Below are 18,146 nucleotides of genomic sequence, written 5' to 3' on the forward strand. Positions count from 1 at the left end.
GTGTGTGTGTGTGTGTGTGTGTGTGTGTGTGTGTGTGTGTGTGTGTGTGTGTGTGTGTGTGTGTGTGTGTGTGTGTGGGTGACAGGGTGCACAGTCTACAGAGCCGTGACACTTGAGTTGCGAGCTATGGTTGCGAAAGATAATTTAGTTGGCAGCGGCGTATCTATTACGCCGTGTCGACTCTCAAAAAAACTACACTTCCCATGACTCGGAATACCACATACGGAAATGACGTATATGGTCTTCCGCTTCTGTCAAGGGCATCGACAACTAGGTACTTAGCCGGACTTAGCTGCAGCAGTTCACACGTGCGTTGAGAGAAGCGTTTCAAAACCGCATTTTCGAGAACAACACCGGTAAAAAAAAAATAAAAAAAAATGGACGGCTTTGGTTCCGACTTCTCGGCAGGAGGAGCAGGCGGTAAAATGGACACTGGTACCATCATGGAGCAGGTGAAGGTCCAGATCGCCGTGGCCAACGCTCAGGAGCTTCTGCAGGTAAATCAATGGATACGGATGCTAAGCTAACAAGAGTAACCACCGCCTCTTTAACCAGATATACTTTTGACCCAGGTGAATTTTGGACGTCTCGGAGCTGTCGCAACTGCAGGTCAGCTCTAAGTATTACTTTACAATAATAAACATTTGTCCTCGTGTTTCAGAGAATGACAGACAAATGCTTCAAGAAGTGCATAGGTAAACCTGGAAGCACCCTGGACAACTCTGAGCAGGTAAGTCTGCCCAAGATGAGCTGATCAATCGATTTGTATTATTAGTTAGTTGTTTATGTCACTTTCAATGTTTAATTCTACTGGTTCCACCCTTTTTTTTTTTTAAATGTGGGGATTTGGTGCTTTTCTGTAATACACTGCATTTGTTTATCATTAGACTTGTTAGATAAAAACAATTAAAAAAAAAAAAAAGTAAGCGATGTGAATATGTAACTTTTTCAACCATTTTTATGTTTGTAACCCAAACAATCAGTGAAATAACTGATAAATACATATTGCAAATAAGCATTGATCACAGCACCACAAAAAAACCCCGACATTTATACCTTCTTTCAGGTGTATTTCTTCTGTCTTCTAACCTCGTTGCTTTTTCCTCTCAGAAATGTATTGCCATGTGTATGGACCGGTATATGGATGCCTGGAACACCGTGTCCCGAACATACAACTCCAGATTGCAGAGGGAAAGGGCTCGCATGTGAACATGCCTCTCCTCATCCTCCCTTTCCTCCGGCTGCTGCTGACAGCGAGGAGTGGCGCGGTGCATCACTGGAGGTTGCGAGCTGTGTACAGGTGTATCATGGCGGCAGCGCACCCTCCACTTATGCCATAATACCTCACGGACAAGGCGAGCTAAGCCTGCAGACTCCAGCCATAGCAGTGTCATTGGTGGACATTTCTATTTAGCTCTGAGGAACAGTTCACTAACAAAGTTTAATTATTTATATCCTTATATGTCAGAAATAACTCCTCTTCGGCGCCTCCCTTCCTATAAGATTGGAAATACTGAGTTGCCTGTTGGAGTGAACTTAAAGGGATGGTTTGTATTTTTTTATAAGTGAGGTTGTATGAGGTATTTATCCATTGTTAGTGTATTACCTGAAGTAGACTGGGGTTGTCATGCCCCCAATTTGGAGAGGCAGAACATGGAAGTTGCTGGTGTAACTCCCTTTCACTTGGCTGCCTCCAATAGTTAAGTTTGATTGTGTTATTTTGTGACTTCAGAGGTCTTTCAACACAATTTACATCTCGATGAGGCAGCGGGAGACCTCTAACTTCTGTGTTCTGCGTGGTAAAATAACTGATTTGTTGCTAACCTCGTCCAGAGCAGTACATAGCTTAGCTTTCATCCTGGAACAGCCCGTTTCCCCCAACTGGGTACATGTCAACCCCTGATTGATTAGTACCTTATACAACCCCACTTCAAACAATTTAAACTACCCCTTTAAGTGTGAATGTGTTTGCAGGTATAAGCTAGCCCTGTTTTTAAATGGCAAAATGTCCACGTGTCATGCAGACATGTTCAGCCCCCTGTGACTGAATTAGAAATCATGTCAGAAAAAATGATGTATCGATGTGCCAGTAAGACGTTAGTCCGCTGCAGTCCTCTATTTTTGGAGTAATTTACTACACTGTGGCTAAAAAGAAACACTTACTCACTTCCTGCCAGCAAACTGAGATTGAATGCTTTCTGTGTCTGATAATTAGGACATTTAACACCCAGCACTGAACAGGGCTTCTTCTGGTCACTACTACAGACCTATTTAAAACCATCAGGAAGAATTGAGGAGCAGCTCTGTGTTTTCACAGCCGTGAATCTGACATTAATTGAAGTACACCTGGAGAACAACACTGTTTTGTCTGATGTGTTTTGTGGTCGTCACTCTATCTGCTGCCCTCCACAGTAGTGGGCTTGTTTCAGCGGGGTCTGCCTCGCTCTAGACGGGGTACTGCACCTTTCTCATCTTTGTGCGTGTGGTTTGTCAGATGTCTGGGAACCTCTATCCCCTTTTTTCTGCTCTCCTGCTCAGTTTGTGTAGCAAAGTAAGCACCATAAACGCCTGTGAAAATCATTTGCAGTGTGACTGGAAGTGTAATTGTGAACAAAAGGAATGATTTTAAAGAAAAACAAAATCAATATCAATAAATCTCATCAATCAGGCTATTCTTTTGAGTTTTTCAACAAAAGCGTGTATATGAGTGAAACAACACCAGTTACCTTTATCAAGTTCAAGTCAGATGGTGAATTCCTCTAAAAGCTGATTCCATTATCACCTTTTCATTCAGAAATATATTTTCCCCAGAAACCCAACTTCCAGTAACGGATATTACATCACATCTATGTCTTATTCTCAAAGAATAGATACAAAAAAAGACCACAAAATGTACCCATAAATGAACCACTAATGAGGTGCGATCAGAGAGTTCTGAGACTTCCTGTTGCACACAAACAGCACAGTGACTTGATTGAGCAGGGAGAGGCTTTAACCAAGTAAAACATTTTTTTAACAACAACTGTGTTATACATGTTTTGAAGTGTAAAATTTGGTGTCAAACTTGGGAGATTGGTAACAGAGATCCTTGACATGCTTCTACAGCAATAAAGTAAGGATCCAGGTGGGGTGTTCTGGTTCGCATTTACATTTCAAGAGGGGCAGAACACCACTATCGAAGGTTGAAGAAGGTGAGTCAGGTCAGTAGCGCAACCAAGAATTCGCTCCCCAGATCAGACTGTCGGAGGGAAAACATTCGGTGCAGACGATCTGAACTGGCACGATGGCACTTGGGTTCGCCAACAAGCGCCCTCCCAGAACAACACAATTGTAGCTCTCCACCTCCAAACTTGCTGGCTTTGACTCCTTGAGACTTCTTTATGTTCCCCAAAAATTTGACAAAAGATTTGATGGGTGCTCTCTGTTCAAGTTTCAGGTCCATTGTAAAATGGCAAATGCGCCACACCAGTAGTCACAAAGATGCTCAATTTGCATTACTGTGCTGCACTCTATTCATGCGCAACATCCGTCTCTGAACCTTTTGATTACGCCTTGTACATCCTGAACCCCACACAATGAAAAAAAAAAAATACACAACACCATGTACAGTATGTTTAACAGTCGGGAAAATAAATAACTGTAATAAATACTTTGAATCATGCGTGTGTTAGCAGAATGTCCATGAGCCATAGTTCAGGATTATTTCTTCAGTACACGTTGAAAGACGATGGTCCCTGTTCAGATGATTGCACAGTATTACAAACAGCACCCATGACCGGTAGGTCACACAGGTGAATACTGTGTACACTGAGTGTGTGTGTTGCTTATAGCATGATGACTTTAGTCCTTGTACAGTACAGATTTTTTTTGGAGAAGATGCAACTTTAAAGTCCAGTGTCCACATGGGTTTTTCTCAGATTTTTTTTGTATCCCTCTTCAGAAAGGTAGGTATGAAGATAACCATTTCCTGATGGACGTCACGCGAGTGTAAACCCCAGGAAAACCGATCCGTCCACATCCATGTCCCCAGCTGGTCACTCCAGCAATAAACCACTGGCCGGAGGGCTGACGGCAGGTCAGCGGCCCTCCAGAGTCTCCCTGGATGATTGCAAAGGGAGAGAGAGGGATCATCAGTGCAGTTATTATATTCTAAATTAAAATGAATGATTTTATGCCTCCGGCAAATAAAGGAAAGTCAAATAATTGATTAGAATGGGGAAGTGGAAGCAGGAGAGTAAGAAAGACAGCAGGTACAAAGAGAATGTCACTTGGATCGCTGCTGAGATGCCGGGTGCTTTGACCGAGACAGGAATGCATGTGGGTTTCCTTACATAAGAAGATTACAGAGAGGGAGATGGGGGGGGGGGGACTTTCCATCAGTTAAGCTTTCTTAGAAGAAGTGCAGCAATTTACAACACATTCTTTTTGTTAATATCTGATCAGTGTTTTCAGACCTTAATTTATTCATATGTTTGCTTTTTCCAAAGACAAGCTCTGCCAGTCTCAGAAACCTTTAAAGAGTAAAGCGCAAGATTTACTTTGCTCTGACCTGGTTAACCATCCACTGTAAAAAGATTTATCAGAGCCGTGGCCCTATTTCCCAGAGCCTCTGAGCACTATAGTGTAATCTTGGTCCACAATCTTACTGCTCAGAAGCTGCCAAGACTGTACCACCTAGATGTCCGGCCCATTTCCAGGCTGGGAGAAAAGGCATTTGTGTCACACGGTGTGCTGTCTCTCACCAAACAGGTGTCTCTGCCTCCCTCCATGAATCCGGCACACATCATGTTGGGAGTGAGCACGTTTCCATAGGACTGCTGGCAGTCTGCCTGATCGATGATGTTCACTGCAGCTTTCTGCAGCAGGTTGGTCAGTGAACCTGTAAAAATACATGATTACATTGGTGTCTTATGCATTTTCACTAGTTTGATTACGACACTTTTAAATATTATTTTCTGCTCCTGTGAGCACGACTAAACCCTCCATTGTTCTGACGTAGCAGCTGTAGGTTCAGTGGTAAATAAGTCAGAAGCTCAGGAGATAAAAACTATCTGCCTCACTACAATTGAAAAATAATGCATGTTTGGAAATTGTGAATTCAGGCCCACACAGAGCTTGAATAATGGAGCTGTAATGGCTTTTCTTGGTTCAACAATACTTGTGACCTTTAAGTATAAAGGACTCGTTGTGGTCAGGTCTGTATCATAATAATGTGGCATCTTTTACTCTTCTGAAGTTTTCCTGCTTTTATTTCTCATGCAAGACAATGTGCATGATTTCTATTTTTTGTGCCCTAAAAAATTCCATGTGGCGGATGGTTCTGTTTTTTTCATTAATTTCTTCTGGAAAAATGGACGTGGAGTCAGTGTGAGTCTACAGTTTGTGCCTTACCTCCTTCCCTCATGGATCCCCAGCCTGTGATGTAGCACTCTGCGTTCTTCAGGAAGCGGTGCACAGGTGAGGGCAGACAGACGGACTGGATGGTGTAAGACACCGGTGCTGGGACCGCCAGTTCCAACAAAGCCACATCGTGGTCCATGTTGGTGCCATTGAAAGCCGGGTGGATGACCACCCTCTGGATGGGAATGACCAGGGCTCCTACCCCAGATCGCAGCACGGATCCCAGGCTGACAGCCCAGTTAGTGGGACCAGGGTCACTATGATGTAAGTAATGAATGTAGGCTGTCATAACAGGGTCAGTGCCGTTCTAAGTGTCATAGATTTTTTTATGTAAACGTATATTGTACCTTTTGAAGCAGTGTGCTGCAGTCAGTAACCACTTATTGTGAATGAGTGTGGCGCCACAACGGTGAAGTCTCTGGTACTGCAGACTACCAATCCAAGGCCACTCCCCCCTTCGAGCTGTTATTCCACCCACAATTCTTTGGGAGCCCAGTGCTGGACGCACACCGCAGTCTGAAACAACAACACAACTCAGAAGCATGTCCTTTAAAGCCAGCCTGAACTGTCCTTCGTGCATGTTAACTTACCACAGTTTCTTTCGTCCGCCTTATTGGGGCAGTCAGGGACTCCGTCACACTCTGGGTTGACCTTGCTGATGCAGGAAGTGGAGCTACACTGGAAGTTTCCACTGCAGTTTAAGACTGGGAGACAAGATGAATGGATCAATAAACACATTAGTGATTTATAAAAAATAAAAAAAAGTATTCTATTGGTCTTGGTAACTCATGAATGAGCTCATAAAACTAAGAATGACATTACCAGGTAGTGCTAGGGCAGATGACGCCTCCGTGGCCACGGTCCTGGGTACATGCACATTATTAAAGGTGCCTTCAGTCACAGGAACCAACACAGTGGGAGCATACTGGGCGTAATCGGGGACCAAGCTGGGATCTGTGTGGCTCAGGATCCAGTTGCGGAGCCTGGTGACGCGAGAATAAACTCCAGGCCTGTTGATCTGGGCACAGCCCACACCCCAGCTCACCACCCCGGCCAGGAAGAACCTCCCCGGGGCCCCCTCACACACCAAAGGCCCTCCAGAGTCGCCCTGTACAAGACACATGATTGTCTGACCCAGGTGCTAATTAATCCTATGGGAAGTATAATTTTGGTGACATTCAGTATAGTGTCAGGAATCATGATTTTCAGTGAACTTTGAACCTCAGTGACCTGGTGACAAGTGGGGGGTTAAAGTCTACATATACCTGTAAGTGCATGTTATCTTTACTAGACAACTAACACGAGAGAGAAAAAGAATGACATGCAGCAATGGTCCCTGGCCAAATTTGAACTGTGGCTGCTGTGATTCATAGTTGGCATCTTAACTTCTAGGATAATAGGGTGCTTTTCCTGTCCGTCTATTTTATAAGCAGCCTACCAAAATATTACCAGCTTTGTAGTTTTTATCAAAGAAAAAGGATAAATAATTTTCAGAATGTGATATATTACCTACAGTTTGGATTGTTTTTGCCACATTAAAGCATTTTGAGGTGAATATGAATCATGTTGGACTGAGTCTTTACTGGGGACTAATGCCACGTTTTCTCCCTCCATTATGAACAGCACACAGCATGTTATGCTGAGACAAAAATGTGAGTTGGCCGACAGGCCTCTATTTTTAGGGTGGGAACAATGTTACTATACAGTTTTAGCTCCTCTGATAGTTTCAAGGTAAAAACATAAAAAAAAAAAAAAGGCCAGTTCATCAATGTATGTGTATAAACTTTGCCCCGAGACAAGACAGTGTTGTGAGAAAATGAAAGACGATAGCTCGTCCTATTGAACCCAGCTGATGTGAGCTGTTTTCGTGGAGCTGAAGAGACGGCACTGACCTGACACGAGTCCACCTTGCCCTGCAGGAATCCAGCACACATCATGTTGTGAGTCACAGCACCTCTGTACACAGACGACTTGTTGCACACCCTTGAGTCAATGATTTTCACCACAGCTTTCTGCAGCGTGGGTGGCACCTCATCTGAGGACAAAATAATCAGTCATTACTCCCAGGATGATAATGCATTCTAGGTGACTAATGTCTGTCAGTCTTTTCACTCTATAATATCATCTGTTGTGTTGAGGCGAACACATGCATGCAGACTCACTATTATACTGGTGTTCTGCGCCCCACCCTGACACCATGCAGCTCTGACCCGGCGCAAACACATGCGACGGGGAGGGCAGGCAGACCGGCTGGATGTAGGAGCTGAAGGTGAGAGGGGTCTCCAGCTCCAGCACAGTCACATCATTGTCAGTGGTCATGGGGTTGTAGTCTGAAGATACAACTAGCGACTTGATGTTAAACGTTTTGGACTCGGACTCCTCACCGCTCACCAGTCTGGCCCCAACCAGGGCTGTCCACTCTCTAGGGTCGTCGTCTCTAAAACCAGAAACGACGGAGAACACAAGTCATGATGTATGCTTATGAAATCACACATGATGATGAATTATATCTTTGTTTTATAATGCTTGTAATTCACCGAATGGCACAATTCACTGTCTAATGAAATCACCCATAAATTTCTTAATTTCCCAAAGAAAATTATTTTAGAAAAATTATCACTACAACAGCGAGAGCTATTTCACTATATTTATGAGTAACAAATCTTTAACAACTCAGAAATTATAAAAAAAAAATTCTAACAATACCAACAAGCAAAAAAAAAAAGTAGAGAAAGACAGAAAAGTAGTGTGCATATGCATTTTCCTTCTAAATTCTGAAAGTTTGCAACATCAAGCAAAAACACCATTACGAACTATTTTATTTAAATAGAAAGGTGGCATTAAAAAAATAAAGACAATAAAGAAACAGAAATGACAACTCCTGCCCACCTCTCAAAGCAGTGTGCTGCACTGACCAGCCAGCGTTTGTTGATGATGGAGGCTCCACATGTATGCCGTCCGTGGAACCGCAGACTGACCTGCCATGGCAGCTCTCCCTGACGAGCATCCTCACCACCCACCACCCGACTCCCCATGGCAGGACGTGTACCGCAGGCTGAGTGGGATCATGTGGTTTAGGTGGAGAGAAAGACTGAATAAATGTGAGCGGTCATTTCATATTTACAAAATTACCTCTTTATTCCTGTATAGCAGTTTGAGGTAACCCTGTTGTGATCATTATCAACTGAGGAACGGAAATACAATAATAAAGCTACAGTATCATATGTAGTTTGGCGATTCATTCACCACAGCGAGCTTCATCAGATCCATCTGCACAGTCAGGGATGAAGTCACACTCTGGATTTAATTTGGTGACACATTCTCCATTGTCACAGGCGAAAGCACTGTCAGGACACCTGGCTGGAGAGCCCAGGGGAGAGAACATTAGTGAGATAAGAGGTAGAGAAGAAGGTACAATATGTATCAGAGAAATAAATATAGAATTACAACAATACTTTTAAAGGAAGATACTCAAGATCTGTATCATACAATATGTAATGTTGACAGTTGTCGAAAGAGAACAAAGTACATTCTTTATTTGGTAATTTTTCAGATGAAGAGAGGGACTAAATGTTCCCTAATGGCCCTAAATAATTTTTTTTTTAAATAATTTGGATTAACAGAAAAATGAACTGTTACAAAACTCAAAAAGGCTGGGTTTTTTTTTTTTATAGCTCATTATAATAGTTGGAAATGGATTAAACAGGAAAGTGATAATACTGTGTTTAGGTGGGAGATAGGTGTTCAATTTGATTCATGGAAGAGGGATGTGAAAGACATAAAATTACACTTATTTACATAGTTGGGGGCATTATGTTTTCGGGTTGTTTGTCCATCTTTCCTATTCTCGTGAATGTGATATATCAAGAGCACCTTGAGGTCATTTCTTCAAATTTGGCACAAATGTTCACTTGGACTGAGAGATGGACAATGTCACTGAGACCTCACGACCATCCCGTGATTGTCAACTCCATGCCTCAAAAACGCCTTTAAATGTGCCACAAATGTTTACTTGGACTGAAGGACGAACTGATTACATTTTAGTGGGCAAAGGTCTCAGTTATCTCATGTTCATTCCATTACTGTGAATATGATGCCATGACTCAGGAACAGAGGAGAAGATTGGGACCACATTCTGTCTTTAGTTAGATACTGAATTGGTGACACTACTTTTGGGTGTCCACCTTGAAACTGTGGTGACTGTACAGATCTTCTGTGCTATAGGGTCGAGGATGTGTGTCAAACTACCGCGTTTTAGAATTTATAGCGTCATCGCAACATCTATATTAGAAGTCTTGTCTGTTGTCATGGCTACAGCTTTACGTAATATCGGAATTCGTTTATTTGGCCGAGCATGCGAACACATAAGGATTCTTGCAAAGTCTTCATGACATTCAGTACATAATGTGAGTCTGGACAAACATGGATGTGGGCTGCAACTTGACTAGTTGGTGGAGCATACTACCATGAGGCAGTAATTCTATTTTTTTTTTACTTAATGTGGGTTAACTTACCGAATGTCTCATCTCCGATGTTATAAAATGACTTCCCACTGGCTCCTAGTAAGGACAAGAAAAACATTAGTCCTGTAAGGACTGTGGAAGTTCAGAGACAATGCATTGCACAGCTGTGGCCTATTTCTTACACTCCAACAATACACATCCATTTGTAGAGTCACAGACACTGAACTGATGACAGTATAGCTTTACTACCCAGTAAGACGATAGTGCTGATCTGTCCAAACTCTGGCACCTCTAGTGGTTTCCCGTGCATTGCTGAGCTGAGGCCTGCTCTCAGCAAGTCCTGAACAAAGTTGTCTGAATACTGCTGGATCTTGGACACCCTGAAGACCAGTCTGAACGTTACCATCACATCCTCATTAATGTTACTGGGAAGACAGGACAAACACACAATGTTGTTGGTTTCATCCTCAAGATGCTTTTTTGGGGGGTTCAAGAAAATGACTTCAGTTCAGCTTCTACTTACCCATAGGCAACAATACTGCAGTCAACGAAGTGATGTGATATAGAAGAGGCAGTGAAGATGTTTTTAATCTGAAAGACCAGGATAACTGACATTTCAACACTTTTTAAAAAGAAACATTGTGCTCTCAACATGTTGCAAATCAGCACTGACCTTGGATTTTAAAACTGAGGACAGTACTATGGAGAAACCAGAGTTCTCATCCTGCAGGACAACATCATACTTCAGACCTCTCAGCTCCACTGTCTCCATGAAATAATGCTGCTCCTGCACCAGGTACGCTGGAAGGGAAAGATGAGAAATGGTTATCTGTTATTACTGTAAATAAAGTCCACATTTCCAAAAGCTTTACTTACGATGTAAAGTCCAGTTTTAAACTGGACACTGCATAGTAAATAATTCACGAAATGTTACATCTAATGTTTAATAAAAAATTATAACACAAGTGTCTTTGTGGCGAATGTGACATTACTTTACGTGGACTCACCTATAACCAGACCTACAAAGATGCCGATGACGAGGAAGAAGAGGAGGAAGGCTATGAGGGTGCTCCTGTAGCAGGCAGGGTTGGATGGGGTAGGGGATGCTCCTGAAGAAGACCAGGGCCCTCCTCCTCCATCTTTCTTCACCTCCATGTTGGATTCACAGCATCAACCTCACAACTCACACTCGACTTTCTCCAGTATCATAATGCCTGATAGACAAAATGATCCCGGCCTGGTTGACATAAAACAATAACTCCTCTGTGAGTCACTGTGTTCAGTATGCCATGAAGTCCTAGGGGCCTCTCTCTAATAACAATGATTAGATAGATAGATGGTTAGTTAAACCTTATAGAATCAATGTTGCTGGACAATATGATCAAACAATCTATGCACTATGTTTTTCATGTGTACGGTATAGCTTACAAGCAGTAGATCACAAACTGTGCAATACGTTACAAAAAAGTCTAAAAAAGAAAAGCATTTAGTAAAATTTGTATCCACTATTATAAACAGTAGTAGTTTAATATCCATACACAAATGCTGAAGAAGACAGAACAAGGGGTGAGTTATTGATATGACAATATTAAAACAAAGGCCTGTATAAGAATGAGCACACAGACTCGTGTGACCACAGGGATAAGATGAACTCGTAAAAACTACATACAAACTAAGCGACATTTCCGTTTAGGAGAGCTGGCTGAGATTGAGGTGCACTGCAGCTCTACGGCTGTGCGTAAAAGAGAACAAGGAGGCCATGTTAGTTGGCAATCATAAATCAGATGCGGTAAAAGGTCAAAGTAAAAACAAGTCAACTTTCCTCAACTATTACAGATAACTGGGCGCCGCAGAAAACCACTGAATGCGTAAATTACGCGCGGTGACTCCAGATGCATCCCACTGTGGAGTGTCAAACAATGCAGGCTTTATATTCTGAAGTAGACTCACTTACCTCATTCTTCTCTCATGGCTCCCAACACGGACATTCGCAATATCCTGCAGTTCTTGGGGTTGCACAGGAGTAGATGATGGAAATCGAAGCGACAGAACAGAGAGGTCTGCTATTTGTTCCACCTGCCGAGGGGCGTGCCGTGTCCCGTCCCACAGGTAACTCACCTTTCTGTTTACTCAAAGAAATCGACTCGGCTTCAGTAATCCTACGCCAAGCCTCCTTCCATCCGTCTTGATCCTTTTGGTTACACACCGATGTGCACAGGCATTTCTCCTGTCACCTTAGTGCCGCCATAGTCCCCAGGTAAACAATAAACACCCGCTACTCCTTCATTACAGAAGGTTTGAGCAGAATAATGATGATGAAACGGTGTTCATTGGAGCTCGGCGCGCCCTCTGGGTGCTGCCCGTCTGTGCTCCATTGACACAGTGATTGAGCAGCAGAGGAGGGGCGAAGCCTCCTGGAATTCTGCCTCTGTTCCTGGCCGCGAGTCCCGGCTTCACAACACCTGGCAAACCATTAGGGTCCTTTCACCAGGATTACAGCCTCTCCAACCAGATCAGGTGCCTTCCTGTGACTTTATTAACCTGCTGCACTTAGGCTCCCACAAATCATTCGATAAAAGGTTTCACTCCCAGCTCTATAACATATTGTATACTCACAAATCTGAAATGGTTTAATGTAATTTGGAACCCGATTCAAGATGCAGTTTACAAGAAAACAAAAGTGTAATTAACCTGTACCTATTGTTTTAATCAGCCACTCATTTCTAAGAACCCAGGTCCAGCATAAACAAAAATATTTACATACATTTGTCTGATGCAATATCCAAACACACGCCCTTGCCATCTCCCAAAGGAACAACCCAAACAAAGGTAAATAAGTTTACTTACATTATTCCCCCACCCTGCTTAAAGCACTTCTGACTCAAAGCAGTTAATGCCACAAATGTGTCTTTGTTAGTGTGCAGACAGGCTTGAATGGCTTATCTTCTCGCTCACACACACACACACACACTCCCTTTATCCCTTTAAACACTTTCAAAGATCACAATCAAATTCTTCTGTTACTGCATGAAAAAGAGGACGTAGCTGTACTAAAGTCAGTGGTCGCAACCAGCTAAGCCATTGTTATTAAGATGAATAGAATTTATGGAATTAACCAGGATATTAACTGTACTTATCCATGGATTTTCTTTTTAATTTTATCTTTTATTTATCCAAGAAATTCTCACTCTTGTCTTAAAGGCAAAGTTAGACAGCAGTGATGCTGAGCTGCAGAGTGCACAGTATGTCACACTCACAAGAAAAAAAATACAAGAGGACAGACAAGTTGGCTGCCGAGCCGTGCAGAAATTAAACTGGTGTAACTTTCATGGCTTTCTGAATCTGATCAGTCGTTTTCTATTTTTGCCATCAATAGTTCTGTATCCACAGATCCTCAGTTTAAAAACAAAAGACAAACAAAACTAAAACAAAGCATCCACTCCTTTTTTCATTTTATTTTCTTATCAAAACAACAAAAAAATAGTAAAAAGTGTACTAATTCTAGATACAAAGAAAACTGTACTGTCAACACGTCACAAACTTGTGGCCCTTTTCAACACAAATCTTTGCAAATATGCACATTAGACAGGAAAAAAAAGAGTCAAGTGCTTTCAAATGTCTTTTTGCTGATTAACTTACGAGTCTTTACAGAAGAGCACTGTTTTCTTGTTTGAATTCTTACTGTTATAGTTAAAATGAAATAAAATGACAAAAAAAAAAAAAAAAAAAAAAAAAATCTTGTAATTGTGTGCGCGTGTAACGTAGCAGGCAACAGCCATCGTGTTAGCCGTCCTGCTGCTGTATGAACGGGTTCGGTATGGCCTCCATGCCATCCTGAGGACAAATTAGCACGACGGAGGTTCCTCTGCAGACCACCAGCCCCAGCTGCCTGGTGTCTTCTGTCAGCTTTAGCTGGTCATCTGGATCTGAATACACAAGAGTTACAGAAGCACAAGAATTTAGGTTTAAAGTATCACATTACTGAAACCAGTAAGTTCTTATTGAACTTCATTGAGATTAGACCGATAGCAGTGGAAAGTAAAAGGTGCATTTTGAATTCTTTTATTTTAACCAAATAACATCAAAGAACAGCACAAACTTCTCCGAGTATACCGCACATACTGCGTTTCAAAACTTAATTCACAATTTTAGAGGTTTTGCGAGACATAAAGCCAAAGACTCAGATGAAGATGTAGGAATTTTAAGCAGAGTTAAAAAAAAAAAAAAAGGTTTGTTCACAGCGTTATCTCTGTTGTAATGCAAGTGCACTGTTCAGTTCCAGGTGGTAGTGAGTCAGACAAACTAGTATTTAGTGGGTTGGTCTTTTAGTTTGACTTTGCATTTCCCTCATTTTCATCACGGTGAAATATTAAGTTTGTGCAGGTTGGATCAATTCCTGCCTGTCAGGACACTGAAGCTGAGTCCACATTGTTAACAACGGGGTTAACTTTCAGCCCTGGCTGTGTTTTGTGCCGTTAAAAGAGACAGAAGTTCATTACTGAATATTTAATTCCAAATGAGCTCATGTGCACTCCTCATTTTAGACAGAAGGATTAAACTCCCGGAGTTACGATGAGGTTTATAATGTTATATCCTGATATCTGATTACAAAAGTTACATTACTGTGATGTGAGCACGTTATCCAACACCGGTCACTCACCAAGACACCGGACCAGTTCACCACTACTTTTCCTCAAACCATAAATTAAGTTTACACTGATGATCGTTATGGTCTCATTACAGTCTTCAACGCTGGTTCTGTTACTGTCGGAGTTTTAGTTTGTGCTGAAGTCCGTTTCCCCTGAAATTGCGCTGCCCTCAGCAGTTTGAAAAAGGGCATAATGAACGACAGGCTATGTTTTGGTATTGCGGGGAAGAGCAGTACTGATAAATGAAGGTTGAAGGTTCAGGGAAACACTAGTTGGTGCAGTCTTGTCCTGTGTATGAATCCGTGTTTACCACCACACAGATTATGTCGATTTGTTGAATAACTCGCCCACTAAAGATGAGAATAATTTGTAGTGTTTGGCCATGTCATTTTCCACAACAATGCCTTTTTTGTTGTTGTTGTTGTTGTTTTTGTTTGTTACAACCATCCCCACGTTTCATTTGCTCTCTTGTACATCTGATACCAAACAGGACCATGTGGAGGAGTTGGTTTCCACTTACCGCGCATGTACTCGATGGTACCGTCCAGCACCAGGTTCAACAGAGGGTCGAACCCTTTGAGGACGCCGCTGGCTGAAGGGGGGAACACGTTGTGTAAAGTTTACATGAGTTGGGCTCAATTCAAACACTTGGAGGGCAACGAAGCCCAAACAGCTGCTGCTGCTGCGGTGTGACCGGGTCAGCCTCAGCTTCTCCCCAGGCCGACAACACCTACCTTCTCGTCCTCCTTGAAACTTCACACGAATCGGCTTGTCGATGTACTTGGACAAGTCGAAGATACTCTCCTTTTTCTTCTTTTCTTTATCCTGCAAAGGCACGTTGTTGTTGTTGTTGTTTTGTTTTTAAAGTCGCGTGCACGCTAACCACACACACACACACACACACTAACTTAGCTTGAGTTAGCTTAGCTCGGCTAGTCAAGTTAGCAAATGTAAGAAAGACGCCAGACACAACTTTCGAACAGCTGTTCAACATCTCGGTTCATGTTCGGAATACACGGTCGCAGCTAACGACATACCCGATGATGTTAATACACACAAAGGTTAACAAGATGTTTGAATGAAAACGAAAACAGTCCGAACTCACCGCCATGTTAGCTCTGTGACACGGAAGTTAAACTTTAACCTCGGAAATGTTCCACCAATCAAATTGTCGAGCGTCAGTAGTGACGTCATTAGTTTTTTTTTTTAATCAGTTTATTGCCTCTAATGATATTCTATTAATAATCTATTGATTTTTAGCTGAAAAATGAAACAGTTAGAGATAAGTTTTAGGCCCCTGACATCCTGGTGTTATAATTATCACCTGTTTTTCAAGCTGACCTCCTTTTCCATGTGTTTCACCAGCAGTCAGTGGGGGAAAGTCTATTAATACCACCAGTTGGTGTGTTGTAAACCAGACGGAGGACAAGGCACTATGCAGAAGGTAGTTGGTTAGTGTGTTTCTTTATTGTGACATGGCCTGCAGAGCTGACACTGAGCTGAATCCTCAGAGCTTCAGACTGACACTTCCCTCTGAAGAAATAAATGAAGCGGAGGAGGATGGATTTGCTTTACATGAGAGAGACTCGGAGCCTGATATAATCCCTGATGCTGTTTTACAAGTAGAAGGAGAACGATTTTATGTCAATCGTGAACATCTGGCCCTCCAGAGCCCGTACTTCAGGGCTCTGTTCTTCGGCTGCGGCATGGAGAGCAACAAAAGGCAGGTAGAGATCAAATGTGTGCGTCTGAAACATTTCAAGGTCTTGATGGAATACAGCAGGACATGCTGCCTGGCTTTGGACAGAGAAAATGTTCTGGGGATCATTGAGACTGCAGACTTTTTACAACTGGACCAAGCCAGACTGTTGTGCTGCAAGTTCCTGGAACGTGAGCTGCACCTCAGTAACTGTCTGGGAATGATGGCCTATGCCTGGCAGTTTGGCTGCACTCAGCTCTACACTGTAGCACGGCAGGTGGTGCTTTCACACTTCTCTGCTATCTCCACTCAAGAGGACTTTCTATCCCTCTCCAAGGAGACAATAGCAGCTCTACTTGCCAGTGATGACCTTGCCATCCATAAAGATGATCTGGCCATTGAAGCCACCTTACGCTGGGCGTCATTTGACCCGAAGCGAGAAGAACATTTTCTGGAGCTCATTGAGCTGGTGAGGCCTGAGTCTCTCTCTTTACCGTTTATCACTGATCTTTTGATCCGAATGAAAAGCTCTGACCTCAGTGCCAAGCTCATCAGCCAGCTGAATGAACATTTCCCGGCAACTTGGTCAATGGGCAGGTCAATGAGGAGGACCAGGGCCAGAGAGACCCTCTTCGTCCTGGGTGGGCCTCACGATCAGGAACAACAGGCTCTGTACCAGTTTTACCCGCAGAGTGGTCGATGGCAGAACTGTGCACCTCTGCAGAGGAAGAACCTCACACAGTACTCAGTAGCTGCAGTAGGTAATGTCTGGATGATGATACTGATGATGTTTGTGCTGATGAAAATGAGGATAGCAATTAACCGATGGACTGTTTAATCTGTCATCTGGTTTTATTCTTACAAGAAAAGGAAAATATCATGTCATCAAACATACCAGACATCAAAATTGTCTTTTATCTATTTTCTCATTATTTAGGAGACAGTGTGGTTGTGACAGGCGGCTACTTCCGGGATGTGCTGTGGTTCAGTGTGGATTGGGTTAGGATATACGACTGTGGGAACCAGCGCTGGGTGGATGGACCGGCCCTGCAGAAGTCCAGACACAGCCACTGCTCCATAGGGCTGGATTCAGTGCTGTATGTCCTGGGTGGCAGCATGGACGAAGGCCTCGTGGCTGATGTAGAAAGGCTGGTGCTGGGGACAGAGAGTGGCTGGGAGGAAGTGAGTCCCATGGTCAGGGCAGTGGAGAGGGCAGCCGCTGCTGCTCTGGGGTTGTGTATCTATGTGGCGTGCGGCCTGGATGAAAACGGAGAGGTGTACGGTGGAATTCAGAGGTATCTGGTGAAGGAGGATCAGTGGGATGTGGTCTCCTATTCTCCATTTCCGCGGTGAGTAAAGAATGTACCAATTCCTCCACTCATCTTTCTGAAAAAGTTAAATGTTTTCATTAGTATGCTGTTTCAAAATAAAGGATAAAAGATGACTTTTTAAAAAGTGAATTCTTTCTTTAAAACTACAGCTATGACCTGGTCGCCACGGAGCTCAACGGTGCCCTCTTCCTGTTTGGAGGCCAAGCCCTGCGCTTCGATGTGGAGACAGATGAGTGGACTGCAATAGAGGAGGACTGTCTGGACAGAAAGTTCTTCTGTGGCTGCACCACAGTCAGCGGACAGATATATCTGGTCAGTGAGAGGAAGAGTAACAAAGCATTCCCAAACATGGTGCTGCTGGACCGTTACATAGACACTTGCATTGAGGTGGATGATGCCATACCTTGTCCTGTGCCCCTCAGAGGATGTGTCACAGTGAGAATGGTCTTATGACAGCGTGTAGGGTCATATACATTAATGTCTCCTACAATACCATGTGTGGTTATGTTCATTAGAAATGTTATTCTTGCCTTAAACAGAGCATTTTATTTGTCTGAAATTAATAAAGAAAATGAAAAGCTGCTCCTTAAAAATGGATTCAAAT

General features: G+C 43.0%; 4 protein-coding genes across 4 annotated transcripts; 2 read left to right on the forward strand and 2 right to left on the reverse strand.

Moving 5' to 3' along the window:
• The first annotated feature begins 259 nt into the window (after positions 1-259).
• On the forward strand, positions 260-2,051 carry timm13 (translocase of inner mitochondrial membrane 13 homolog (yeast)). Its single transcript, XM_069699108.1, has 3 exons — positions 260-497; positions 662-730; positions 1,111-2,051. The coding sequence occupies exons 1-3, from the start codon at positions 378-380 to the stop codon at positions 1,207-1,209; spliced, it is 288 nt and encodes a 95-aa protein (XP_069555209.1). The 5' UTR covers positions 260-377; the 3' UTR covers positions 1,210-2,051.
• Positions 2,052-3,017: 966 nt separating this feature from the next.
• Positions 3,018-11,018, reverse strand: tmprss9 (transmembrane serine protease 9). Its single transcript, XM_069699336.1, has 15 exons — positions 10,871-11,018; positions 10,537-10,664; positions 10,387-10,454; positions 10,113-10,288; positions 9,915-9,959; positions 8,647-8,760; positions 8,290-8,455; positions 7,563-7,837; positions 7,293-7,435; positions 6,223-6,508; positions 5,991-6,104; positions 5,748-5,916; positions 5,392-5,657; positions 4,743-4,879; positions 3,018-4,098 (listed from the first exon to the last, which is right to left on the reverse strand). The coding sequence occupies exons 1-15, from the start codon at positions 11,016-11,018 to the stop codon at positions 3,937-3,939; spliced, it is 2,397 nt and encodes a 798-aa protein (XP_069555437.1). The 3' UTR covers positions 3,018-3,936.
• Positions 11,019-13,293: 2,275 nt separating this feature from the next.
• lsm7 (LSM7 homolog, U6 small nuclear RNA and mRNA degradation associated) lies at positions 13,294-15,666 on the reverse strand. The gene is made up of 4 exons (XM_069699109.1): positions 15,618-15,666; positions 15,247-15,337; positions 15,033-15,104; positions 13,294-13,789 (listed from the first exon to the last, which is right to left on the reverse strand). Exons 1-4 carry the CDS (start codon positions 15,621-15,623, stop codon positions 13,647-13,649), a joined length of 312 nt encoding a protein of 103 aa, XP_069555210.1. The 5' UTR covers positions 15,624-15,666; the 3' UTR covers positions 13,294-13,646.
• Positions 15,667-15,965: 299 nt separating this feature from the next.
• LOC138621224 (kelch-like protein 23) lies at positions 15,966-18,120 on the forward strand. Its single transcript, XM_069699110.1, has 3 exons — positions 15,966-16,972; positions 17,149-17,560; positions 17,692-18,120. The coding sequence occupies exons 1-3, from the start codon at positions 15,988-15,990 to the stop codon at positions 17,993-17,995; spliced, it is 1,701 nt and encodes a 566-aa protein (XP_069555211.1). The 5' UTR covers positions 15,966-15,987; the 3' UTR covers positions 17,996-18,120.
• The last annotated feature ends 26 nt before the right edge of the window (positions 18,121-18,146 follow it).

The sequence above is a fragment of the Brachyistius frenatus genome, unplaced genomic scaffold, assembly GCF_029030835.1.
Source record: "Brachyistius frenatus isolate BFR_SWC_R1_liver_20210118 unplaced genomic scaffold, ASM2903083v1 Contig_29, whole genome shotgun sequence".
Taxonomy (NCBI): domain Eukaryota; kingdom Metazoa; phylum Chordata; class Actinopteri; family Embiotocidae; genus Brachyistius; species Brachyistius frenatus.